This window comes from Enoplosus armatus, chromosome 15 (assembly GCF_043641665.1).
Source record: "Enoplosus armatus isolate fEnoArm2 chromosome 15, fEnoArm2.hap1, whole genome shotgun sequence".
NCBI classification, from domain to species: domain Eukaryota; kingdom Metazoa; phylum Chordata; class Actinopteri; order Centrarchiformes; family Enoplosidae; genus Enoplosus; species Enoplosus armatus.
Genome location: NC_092194.1, coordinates 5,626,050 through 5,638,678, shown reverse-complemented (window position 1 = coordinate 5,638,678; position 12,629 = coordinate 5,626,050). Strand labels below are relative to the sequence as shown.

Here is a 12,629-nt window from a genome sequence, read left to right as displayed (position 1 = left end):
CCCTTGCGTTTTAAAATAAACTACAGACAACACTAAAAACAACTCGCTTTTAAAAGAGAGTGCATTTCATTTTCTAAATATAACACATTGGTAAAGCACGGTGAAACACTGCTAAAACTTGAACCATGGTATTTGAATGCCAATCAAAGATGTTCAAGAACTTTTAGCTCTCCCATTACAGTATTTGCATGAAACATGAAAACACATATGTAAATGTGAAGTTTTAAACTGAATTACCTTGAAGCCAACAGATTGCTAACCTGGTATTGTTCATATAATAAGAAACTACTATGTATGAACTCAAACATCTACATCCAGGAGTTAAAAGGTAGAAATGTTACAGTTCTACAATATTAGCAGAGCAGATTACCTGGGACGTGTTGGTGATGGGTAGGCAGATGCCCAGGTCGTTGACAGTCAGTTGCAAGAAGAGGGTGCTGAAGGCCTGGGCTGAGGTCTGCTGGATGCCTGGCAGCTTATCCACCACCTCTTTGGTGGCCATATGGATGTCCTTGTTGAGGGCCAAGCGCTGCTCGTTCCAATTGTCATACGCCGCCTTGTAATTCAGCCAGAAGAGCACAGCTGCAGGAGGGCACACAGGCAGGTAGAGAAGTTAAAAAAAGAAGTTAAAATTAGATCCAGAAACAAGCCACGTCAGATTTAGAGACATCGATGGTTGATTTTTGTTGTGTGTGAAAATCAGGTGCAATTCCATCAGCGAGCCCTTCCTTCTTTTGGTTACAACTTTCTTCCCACACAACAAAAATAACTGACCACAACAAGTTTGATATCGGATGTGATGCAGAGAAAAAGTAAACTGAACCTCGGTCAAATGCCACCGGCTGGGCGAAAACGATTGGCCTGTTGAGCGTGATGAGAACGGCCTCCTTGTCTGAGGAGCCGCTGATCTCCTCCTGCAGAGCATTCCGCAGACCGATCCGAGTCCGGAAGTACGCCACCTGGTGGAAGTCTGAGCCAGCTTCTTCATACACCTGTAAAGAGAAGGGAGAAAGGGCGTCAGGTATAATCAAGCACAAGAAGAACAAAGCTTATTAAAAAGTTTGGATTCTGTATGATTGTGACTTTATTGTGGAAGTTACTGTAAGCTGGGAACTCTCACAATCTTAAAGCCAAGTCATTTCACCAGTATGAGGCGGATCTGTACCTGGTGCTTGACTATCTGTCCAAGAGCCAGGTTGAGATCTACTTGACATTTGCCAAACAGTTTAAGGTAACTGCTGCTGCCTCCAGGCTGAGCCTTGCACTGGATCCTGTTGGACAGCTCCAGCTCGATGAGGCCCGTCTCGAAGCGTACAGCTCGCATAGAAGGAGTGGTGGCTGTCATCTGGATTCCCTGTGAACAAGACAACGCAATTCAGGGAAAACTCAAGCTTAACTTCGGCCAGTGTGACAGATGTTATTGTTATTATTATGGATTTCCATGCTGAGAGAAACTGAACATGAGGTACCTTGAACATGAGGCTGAGGGAATAAAGCAGGATTTTCGGCTTGTCTGCATCTGTCGAGGTGTCGTGCTCGTTCCACAGCGGGATGGGTTGTTCGCCTCCTGCACGCAGAGAGAGTATGCAAGTCAACCTTACAAGTTCACACGGACTGTTGTGAAATGCTAGATAACGTGCGATATAGCGGGATTATGCTGTCTGTGCGCAACTACATTTAAAGACTCCCCTCTGATGCGAATAGCAATACCCCATTCTCATTATTCTTTACCCTAAAATGGCATATAACTCCCAGTTCTCCCTCTGTTGGGGCAATGGCATCGATCAAGCTTAGCAAGTTAAACAAATTACTATCGATAATGCTGTGGAAATCAGCATGACTGGATTTGTGCCAGTGCCTTGGGCATTGTTTGGTGCGAAAAAATGATTTTATTTCAATGACTCAAGTAGTAGCTGTAGGCTTCAGAGTACTGTGGGGAACAGCCAGATGTTTAAGATTAGATTAACTTTATTGATCTGAGAGGAAAACTGGGCCATTACAGCAGCAAAGGAAAGGATATAGTTTTCGCAGATGCGTATGTGTAAGTTTATGTAATATATTTATGTAAAAGTGTGTGTTGGTGTTTTGGTACAGTACCTGAGACCTTCTGGATGACCTCGTTGACCTCCTTCATGAAAACCTTCTGCAGGAAGACCAGGTGGTTGAGTAGATCTGTGGTCAGGTTGTGCTCAAATGAACCAATCTGCACATCAGAGAAGACACAATAGCAAGTTAAAATCAACATAGGCCACTCCGTTAACCCATCTTGGTTGCTAATTAGCTTTCACAGCATCATCCTGGTGTACAAATGTGAAGCCCCCCCCAGGAGCCTCTTACCTCGGCTACACAGCGCAGGTAGTTGCCCTGGAGGTAGTTCCCTTGCTTTGCTGGTAAGTCGTCAGGTGCCCAGCCCTGGTCTGAGTGGCTCTCGTGCTCCTCCATGATGTACTCTCCTGACATGGTGACCGGAGGCAGGGTGAGGCTGGCTGATGGAGGCATGGTGGACATGTCCACTGGGGACACTTTTGACTGGAAGCAAAGCTTGTGGCTTGGCAACTCAAAGGTGAAACTGGTTTGTGCCCCTAAACCGAGTGAGGGGGAAAAAAGAATTATCATTACTTACATTTTGCAGGGACTGGGCATGCCTCAAGGCTGACATTAACACCAGAAATACAAGGTAATTATTTTTTGCATTCAGTTTTTTGAATAAAATGAATTTTTAAGAACCGTGAGGAAAACATCTGATGTGAAATCTGTCTTTTCACACAGGACATGTAGAAGGAATCTTTCAGATAAAGAAGCTCTGTTCTGTAATTAGTTTACATCAACATGGAAATCAATGCCGCATCTCCTCTCTCTCACACGCACACACACACACACACTCACCTGTCATGCCATGGCTCTTCATGCGTCCCATTTTGTACTCCGCTTTCAGTGAGGGCAGCAGCGCAGCCCCGATGGTGATGCCGTCCATCATGGCGCTGAACTTGAGGACGATGGGCTTCTTCTCCAGGCCTTCAGGAAGCTGGGGGAACTCATTGGCTTCTACGGGGGTCTGATTGATGCTGGACGCTTTGTCAGAGGGTTGCGGGGTAGGGGTGTCCTCCCTATTAGGAGGTTGACTGTAAGGGGAGAAAAAAACCCAAAATATTTACTCACGATTGGCTGATTATCTACAAAGGTCTCGACTTGTCTATGTCAAGGTTGTGCTCTATCAAGTAACTGTGTGGCTATGCTAATACCTGGACTGGATTTGGCATCTGGTGACTAAGATTTGCCATTACATCAGTCCCAAATGTGTGGGGTGAACTGTTCGGAAGTACACACAAAAAAGTGCTACCACTGCTTTGATTTAGTTGTGTGTTCGTATGGAGAGCTTTGCAGATACTGGCTCATATTCCTGTGAACATCAAATTATAGAAAGGTTGTTTAATATCCTCAGCACACCTACAACTCTATAAATATATTAACATAATTCAGAAAATTACCATGGAAACAGACCACACACTGGCTTTGAAAGCAGTTAACTAGCAAAAGTGTGGATATGCTGAAGTAACCTGTATCTTATGTACATGAAAGACTTCTTATGAGGATTTAGAAGTTTAGATTACAATCTAATAACATTAGGTGTTGCATGATGGATTCATTCAGGGCTTTAAATATAGTTACAAGTGTAAAACATTTTACAGTCAGTTTCTCATTACATTTAAATGCTATAAATGAGACTATAAAAAGGAATTTAAGATAAATGAAGCCTACGCATTGGAGGGCTGGCGGATGAGGTCAGAGATTTGTTTGGAGAGCTGGTGGGAGCTGCGGACCATCATGCTGTGCAAAGTAGCCGGGTGCTGGGGGATGTTGATCATGATGGCCCCCACTTTAAAGACAGCCGCATTGTTGGTCTTCAGTCCTCGCTGGGCGCTGTACAAGGCCTGGGACTTGGCGATGTTGCATTTGACCACCGTTCTGAAACACAGAGTGAACTGGAATGAGCATCAGGACGGAAATTGGATTTCTTTTTTTTTTCCCAGGTGAAGTGGACATTTGAATGGATGTTCAATTGAAGTGAAATTACTGAGAGGACATCAAACAGTGAAACACCATGCAGATTCAGGACAGCATTCAGTTTTCTGGGAACAGGTAGAATGAGCAATCATGACAGTGACACATGTTCCACTATGAATGAATAAGGTAATGATTTGTACACTATGGCAGCCGAACGCAAGATCTCTTATGCAGAAAAACGCTTGTAGCAAATACAACATTTTCTACATTCTTATGAAATTGAATGCTGAAACATCAGAAAAAGATATTTCAGAATTTTGTCAGATTGATAATATTAAGAGAACCGTCAAGAATGAAAAATAAAACCAGCCAACTTTCTGCCTTCATAAATTCAACAGGAACGGTAACCCTTTAAAGTGGCTTCATACACACAGACAGTTAACAAGGAGAATCCTGAGAAACTGTCCACTGGAAAGACACATGGGTGACAGGTGACTCAGACAAATGAAGGATGGGCAATCAGGGCAGGTGTGATTGATTTGATTTCTTAATGCATGTGAGCCCTAAATGGTAGCAATAACATACAGAAACTCTTGTTTAGCTGTGCTGGTGGGAGATGTTGGGAAATCCTCCAGTCTATGCAAGTAGTTGGGAGAGAAAGCCAAGGAATGTACAACAAAAAAAGAAAAAGAAAGAAGAGCAGAAGAAAGTGTGAAACAGTTCTGAGACACTGCACGGTGAAAACACAGTTTTTCATTGACCAGATTGAGGAGCCACATAAAGTGAAGATGTGGTCAGCTCTGAGGGTCATTTGTTTTTGTTTTAGATAGAAGTTTATGACTCTGGACTAATAGAGTGGTTCAAAACTAGAATAAAGTAAGCCAACAATGATAACATTACATTACATTACATTTAATGTTATCAGGGAAATTGCACCTGGAAGAAAATATCTCAAAACAACTGCGGACAATCTGCTAATATGACGGACACCATGCTTTAACTGTGACCCCAAGACATTTGTGCTGGAACCTGTTGTTGATCGTTTCATCAATGTCCTTTGTGTGCACACTGCGGCCACCTGAATCACACAGGCGAGTAGGAAAATATGTGGAGTGGCGTTGCAATCATTCTTACTTACATACAACAACTATGAAGTGCCAGGTTGTCTGGCATGTTCAAATTCAAGCTTACAGTATAAAAACAGGATTAAGTCCCAGTTTTATTCTCACAGCAGGAGCACCTGTTTAATAGAACGACATGAAAAAAAAGGTTCTTATTGAAGCAGCTGTATAAGTTATAAACTGAGAGACATCAGCCCGTCTGAATGCGCGACTACCAGGCTTGTAACCTGATTAGGGTGGTTATGTTTTGAGGAAATTGCTTGCTGTAGAAAACAAAAACTGCTGTTCAAATTACCTGGCGGGAAACAAGTCGGTAATTGGCTCTCGTAGAACACTGCACCTCCTTCTTAGTTTAAACTAAAATGACAAATGTGCTCGACATTAAATCATCCATATGCGAGTTCTGCTGCTGTGTTCTTGTTATTCTTCTTTGACTTCACACACTAATTTGATGTCTTTAAGTATCTTAAATAAATAACAGTTTTGGCCAAGTTGTAACACGTATGAGCCGAGACGTATAAATCTTTGAGACCACAGTTAAAAGCAAACAGTTGTTCTCTTGGTTAACACAGAAAATAAAAGGCCATTGATTCAAACAGCAAAAAAGTTATAATTAAACATTTAAAAACAAATTCTTTACCAATTTCAAACTACAAACAGCAATCAACAACCATCAATCCTCATCCAGCGAGGGTTAGGATCAATACACTCTATACGCTATTCAAAGCATAATTACACATCCCTCCTTTTTCTAAGAATTGCTTTCAAGATGAGACATTAAAACCTTCATATTTAAAATTCTTATTTTGAAAAAAAATCATTATTAATCACTTCCCTAATTAGCAGAAGTTAAAGAGAACGTTTACGTACTGGATGTCAGGTGTTATGCCCTCCAGTAGAACAATGTTTACCCCTCCTATGTGAGCCGACGCACACGTCTCGGTCATTTTCTGGTGCAGGATATCTGAGGACACACGACCATAAATAGAAGGATTAGATCAACCAGAACAAGCTTTTACCAACTAAGGACCTGTTTTTGCACACATGAAATGAAATATATTTTGTGTCTGGAATCAGTCATTTTATCAAGACACAAGACTTTGAAACTTTACATCTTAAATAGAATTTCAAATAGTTCAAGTTTCAGGCCAAAGACTGCAAATGTTATCATTATTCATTTACCATTTACCTAGACTGGCTTTGATGCTTGTCAGGCCTTTACTACCACCAACTTGATTTTTTTGAGGTCAGTGCACAGGCAACCAGTTTGCTAGAAGTGGCCAACCAAGTTAAAAGCTAATGGTACACAATAACAAACTCATTCCCATTCACATGGATCTCGGCCACACCTTTCATCTTCTCCTTCAGGGTGAAGCTTCCATGGATCTTCTTCAGCTCGGCCTCCATGGTCAGCCCGCCAATATCGGCCTCTAGGTGGGTGCGGTTCACCATGCCAATGCCGAACACTATGAGCGTGACGTGCTGGGGCTCGGAGCTCACCAGGCTCCGCCGCCGCCCGCCTGCGCCCGGGGGCTTGTTGGGAGTGGTGGGGTCCTGCTGCTCGTTCTCAAAGATCACTTTACAGAGCGGCTCTGAGGGCCGACGTCCACCTTCTGCAGAAAAGAGAGAGTGTGTAAGGTACGCAGTATAAATACAAATGAAAATCACAAAAACATGAGCAATGTATAATAAAGTGATTTGAGAGTCTGATGAACAAAGTGGTCATAAAACACAAAGAGCTGTAGTTCAGTTCAGGAGGGAAGTGAGATGTAACAGTGAGGTTTCAAATGCAGATCAAAGGGGGCAGGTGGAGAAGAAGGAAGGGGAGAGAAGTCAAAAGCACATCTTAAAAGGTACGAGTGCAAAGTAAAGCAGAAAGGAAATGCATGGGTGGGAAATTGCAAATGCATATTAGGAAAAGGATGACGCTGGATGCTGGAGTCCCACCTGAAAGGCAGTTCTCTGGGGAGCTTTTCTCCAGGATTCCAGTGGGATCAGAGATGAGGGAGTAGAAGTTGAGCAGCTTGTACATGTTCTGCCAACATTCTGCTGATGGCTCGCTCTGCTCCGACACAGTGATGGAGTCTGAGTCGTCCATCTGGATGGCCATGTGGTCTGCCACGTCACGTGAGCCCTTCCTCGACACCTGAGGACGTTACACAATATTCCACATTATGAAACAAATAGAAATGTCACAATATGCATCACGGGGCTGAAGGGGAAATAAACAGCCTGGCCAACTTATTTCTTCTTTCATTGCCCAACTGTTTACTTTAACAGTTATGATATGAGTCTGTACGCTGTCATGACAGTAACAGGCGATGAGATCTGTATTATGTCAACAGCTACTCGTGACATAGCTTCAGTATACAGGAAAGTCATTTCTGGAGAGAGAGCCCTGGTTTAGATTATATCTGTGGAAGTCTGTCAAGAGTCTCTGACACATCTTTTACCTTTATAAGAACCCCTTCACTTCAAAAAATGCTTAGCTTCTTCAAGTTTGAAGCAAAACTGTCAAGACAAAAAAAAAACACTTGCAGAGAAGATTCTACCAGTTGTCATGTTTTGCCTGTGGTTTAGAGAATGATGCTCATTCTGTGAAATGTCTATTACATACTGGCTCCCTCTAGGGTTTGTGTGTGGAAAATGAAAAGTGCTGTGATTTTACAGATCGTATGTAAAGGTCTGGGCAGGTGTGCCACTAAGGAATAATCGAGACTTTTTAACACAATTTGAGCCAGATCTTAACTTAAGTCCTCAGGCAGTACTAAGTTGTAGATTAAAAAAGGCCTAGACTTTGCAATGGCCTGCTTTGGGTGTTGAAACTGGGAAATCTTTCCTTTTCAAATAAACATTCTGAATGGGTTCCAGGTTTGTGTCCTGTTGCAGCATTTGCCGATCTGCACATTCACTATGAACTCAGGCTGTGGCTTAGCAATGTGATTTCACTGAAAAGTTCTATGTAATCATTGGAACCACTATGATTTTGACCTTTGTGTCTATCTTGATTATAGTTACCTTAGAGGTGCGTCGCTCTGAACGTCCAACGGAGCTGCGTCCTCGGGGCTCCCTTCTCCCCAGCGTGTCCATGCCGGATGGAGGCCCATTAGGAGGCAAACCCCCAGTGACACCTGCACCCCCGCCACTTGCTCCTCCCCCTCCACCCACCCCTCTCTTGCTCTTTAGGGTTTGGGTTCCGCTGCGCCCCGCACCGTTGAGGCTGCCCCGGGAGCTGCGGCTAAAGTCGGAGGACCTGAAGTGGCGGTACGGCCGGACCTTAAAGGTGGGTGTTGGGGAGGCCGAGCCGGCAGTGTAGCGGCTCAGCTTGATGTCGGTCTGCGTGGCCTTGATGTCGTCGATCATGGTGCTGAACTGGTGGATGAGGCGCACCAGGGCCATGTCCACGCGCTGGCTGATGGCTTGGCAGGCTGTCGTGAAATCGCAGTGGAACGTGTTGAAGTGGCGGCGGTTGAGGTCGTGGAAGGACAGTGGAGCTGCGGTGGGGCCCTGCGGAGCGCTGGTCGACTTCTCCATCACCACTGCGTTCAGGCTGAATGTCTCAATCAGCAGAGCTGGCTTGAACTCCAGCGGAGGGAGGTTCACCATGCCTTGTCTAAAGATGGAGGGAGGGACTATTTAGCAGACTAGTCTATGCTTCCGTTAAGAATGAATACCACATTAAAACACATTAACAAGTAAGGAATTCATTTTGTATTGTTGTATCATTCATACGTTATGATTAAGATTCATTTTACCTTCTGGACCTCTTGTTCTTCCGCTCTTTGGAGGTGTCGGAGTCGACGATGTCCGCTCTCAGACACTCTAGGTTGCCAGAAAAAGACAGATGCTCTCCAAAATACATCTTGTAGCTAAGAGGAGTGGTGTCTTGGGCCTGGATGCCTGTGTAGCTCAGCAAAGGCTTGAAAACAACCTGAGGGTGGAAAAAAGATATCAAGGCACAAAATGAAGACAGGTTTTTGCAGAGCTGATAGGTGAACTATGAGCCTTCAGATAGAACTTCCAGCACCTCCATATGGAATGAAGACAAACATGAATCAAGACGAAGGACTTCAAAGCTTTCCACACTATCAGCACAAATAAGAACCCCATTTAAAACCAATTTTTCAAGATTAAAGAGCTGCAGACATCGTGTTAATTACCTGCCTGGTGAAAGTTTAGACAGAAAGCACAATAACTGAACAAAGGACAAAGAAATGCAGATGCATTCACAGCACCTGAGCATCGGCCAGTTGAACAGCAGCTGGACACTGGTTGCCCTCTTCAATGTCGGCCATGTCGTCCTGGCTGGTGCTATGCTGGGAGTGCTGGGAGTGGGTCCCGTCCAGGGTGTTCTGGTCGCTGGACAGCACTGTGTTGAAGTCTGACGCCGAGGGGATTGTGGGCAGGTTACACGTCCCGCCTGAAGGGTGTGGAAGAGAGGTTTGGGACACATGTGTTGTGAGACCGGGCAAGCCTTAGGAGCTACTGTTGTGTTTTCTTGCACAACACATTGACACCAGATCATGTGAGCAGAGGAGCAGCTCAGTGGCAGGATGGTACAGTGACATGTACGTATAAGCAGCAGTGAGTGAGCAGAGTGCTGTAGGGTGAAACCACTCCAGCTCCTCATAATGAAGATGTTAGAGGGAATTAAATGGAAGGCAACAATCACATTACAGGGAGTGTTATGCACAATGTGGAACTCTAAGCAGCCGCATCACATTCACTTCATTGGTTTGTGAGGAACTGCTCCTGCTAATTTGCTGTGCTGTCATTGACTGACACCTGGGTGAGTGGATAACGACAAAGCTGATCGTCTTGGGCACAAATCCAGCCTTTCACACATTTAATTGTGCCCACACAATCAGAGGGGCTCTGATCCAAGTGGGTGATTCCAAATATTAAACTGCTATTGAGGGAGGGTGAAAGAAACGTAGCTGTGCAGCTGTTTGTAACTCAGAAGATGAGTGGGAGTACACAGGGTGAGAAAGAGCAGCGCTGTGATGGATGAACAGAATCTCAGGTCGCTAAACTCCACTAATATGCTCTAGTTCTCACAGAATGTTTGGCAGGAAGGCAACAGTGAGGAAACAACATGACTTTATCTATCCATCACAGCGGCACCGCTACAGGCCTGTAGCACAGATACAAGGGATTCTAGAGAGTCTAATACGCTACCACTTGACTCTTCTCATATCAAACATATTTTATACCATTACACACGTTTACGCACATGTTTAATGACATGTCAACAGGCTGCTGTATTAGATGACCACTAATAACCTATGAGGTATACAGATTTGAAAACTGATGATAGAAAAAAGCCCTGGTGTTGGACACAATATAGGCAAATAACCCAACGTGAGGTATCTGTACTGGTAGCGGTGTAAAGGTGTAAAAAGTGCATTCTAATTTAAAAGCTATTTGCTGAGGTTTAGATTGTTTGCTCAAACTGCTTTGACATCTCATCTAAATAGGCATGCATTGCTCTGAGGGGTAAAAATCATTCATATGGCACTCAGGTAAGACAATGTTACAATCTACCCACAAATAAAAATGGACTTATTCTTTAAAAGCACTATGTGTAGGATTTGAGAATTTCTGACTTTTGCGCCCCCAGCGTGAGTGTGAAAAAAACCCAGTGACAGACAGCAATGCACTGTTTGTATCATTTTTCAGAATATTTGGATATACTGTATGCTATAATTGCAAAAAAAAACGATGCATGCTTTAATCAACAATATACAGTATTAATTGTTGAATTGATATCTAACTTTTTGTTGGTGCAATGAATACATTTCCCTCCAGCATGAATGAAGGTATCTTGTCTTACAACATACCTGTTTCCAGGTTTTCCTATGGGACAGACTGACACAGAGTTCTATGTGACTATTACTAACTAACCAACTGCAAGCTAATTCATTAGTTCACCAACACCACCAGCACAACACTGAGCAACAATCCCTGACCTCCTTCTGAACTGTTAACTGTTGGCAGTGGTTGGTACTGGTAGTGGTTGCCAGGAGAATCCAGTGGGTCTAGTAAAACAGCAACATTATACGGACATTTCACTGAATTCCTCAGCTGCTACTGTACGAGGAGAAGCATGAATGTGTTAACGATTAGCATAATTTCTAACAGCATTATAACAAAACATTTAATAATAGAAAAGAAAATAGCATCATTTGCCCTCAAAGTTCCACAGAAATTAGTTTATATTAATGAACTAGAACCCTCATCCAAATATTAGGGGATTTTCTGAATAAAAATGAGATTTTTAATAAATATACAAAGAGGATTTGACATGTAGAAAAAACTCAAAGGCAAACCACGGTGGTCCACGGTGTCTGACCTGTCTGCAGGCTGTTGTGCTGGGAGCGGTTAACCGGGGAGTCCTGGACAGCCCCCGTCCTGTTGCCCACAGCGTTGGACATCCAGTTGTAAAAGCTGACGGAGGAGGGCTCCGACAGCAGCGGGTGCTCGGTCAGCATGTCAGTCCCTAAGCTGTTTCCTGAAGCCCCAGAAGAAAGAGATAGAGAACACATTACATCACGGAACTGACTACAAGACCAAATCCAGATACTGACTGCTGTCCACGGACAACTTTCATCTTGCATCACAGAGGGACCTGTGGTTAATGTACATTCAATTTAGAGGATTATAAAAGTCATGACAAAGAAAGGGTTTGTACAATTTCCAAGCTCTCACACACACAGTCATGGTCTTTTACCACAATGAAGAAACGTAACATGTAGAGACAATGCTTTTCTTTTTACACTTTCTGGTTGATACCTACATTCAAGTTTTTGCAGCACTTTCTTTCATGAAGCTAGGTGATATCAGCAGGGGTTGCTTAACGTTAAGAGTGAAACACAGTAAATAGCTCAAGCTGTGAATCTATTTTGGTATCTTACTATATTCACACTACTGAACGGTAGAGGTCAGCCTTGCAGCAAAAATGACAAGTACACTTTTACATGTTGTAATAATAATCAAGTAAAACACTGTACTCTGTTGTTGTATACTGTAGTTAGCACCAGAGAGACACAAATGGCCCGGGCATGAGTACCTGTGCGAGTGAGGGAGCTGGTCTTGGCTGCAGTGGCAGCAGACGGTTCGTTCCTCTGGGGCATGCCCTCCAGCAGGTTGTGCAGGCTCCGAAAGCTGCCTGTCAGATTGCTCAGGAGGCTCTCCTTCCTGGGGCTGTCCTTGGCTGGAATGCCTGCACGGCTCACGTGGGCGGGTGAGTCAGCCGCTGTGTCACCACTGGTGTAGCTCAGCGACTGGTATGGATGGGAGCCCTGGGTGTGACAAATGTACAGATTACTGAGAGGAGGTCATGTTCACACATTACCACCGCCTGTGGCTTTTTATATATCAAAGATGAACGTGATACATCAATCAATCACGCTTATTTGTCACATGTAATCATATAAGGTACAATCACAGTGAAATGTAGCTGTGACGGCCACGATCCATTGTGGAAATAGTCCAAAGTCGAGG

At 43.8% G+C, this 12,629-nt stretch overlaps 1 protein-coding gene across 1 annotated transcript in view; it reads right to left on the bottom strand.

Annotated features, from left to right (window-relative positions):
- Positions 1-12,629, bottom strand: part of kiaa1109 (KIAA1109 ortholog) — a 61,882-nt gene that overhangs the window by 21,598 nt on the left and 27,655 nt on the right. The window contains exons 43-59 of the mRNA XM_070921108.1: positions 12,196-12,427; positions 11,479-11,637; positions 9,362-9,546; positions 8,882-9,057; positions 8,145-8,739; positions 7,074-7,272; positions 6,476-6,739; positions 5,997-6,090; positions 4,591-4,641; positions 3,760-3,966; positions 2,887-3,122; positions 2,338-2,582; positions 2,098-2,203; positions 1,470-1,567; positions 1,166-1,354; positions 824-992; positions 371-582 (exon numbers count right to left, since the gene is read on the bottom strand). Coding sequence (XP_070777209.1) covers positions 371-582; positions 824-992; positions 1,166-1,354; positions 1,470-1,567; positions 2,098-2,203; positions 2,338-2,582; positions 2,887-3,122; positions 3,760-3,966; positions 4,591-4,641; positions 5,997-6,090; positions 6,476-6,739; positions 7,074-7,272; positions 8,145-8,739; positions 8,882-9,057; positions 9,362-9,546; positions 11,479-11,637; positions 12,196-12,427 — 3,417 coding nt within the window. The remainder of the gene's footprint in view (positions 1-370; positions 583-823; positions 993-1,165; positions 1,355-1,469; positions 1,568-2,097; positions 2,204-2,337; positions 2,583-2,886; positions 3,123-3,759; positions 3,967-4,590; positions 4,642-5,996; positions 6,091-6,475; positions 6,740-7,073; positions 7,273-8,144; positions 8,740-8,881; positions 9,058-9,361; positions 9,547-11,478; positions 11,638-12,195; positions 12,428-12,629) is intronic.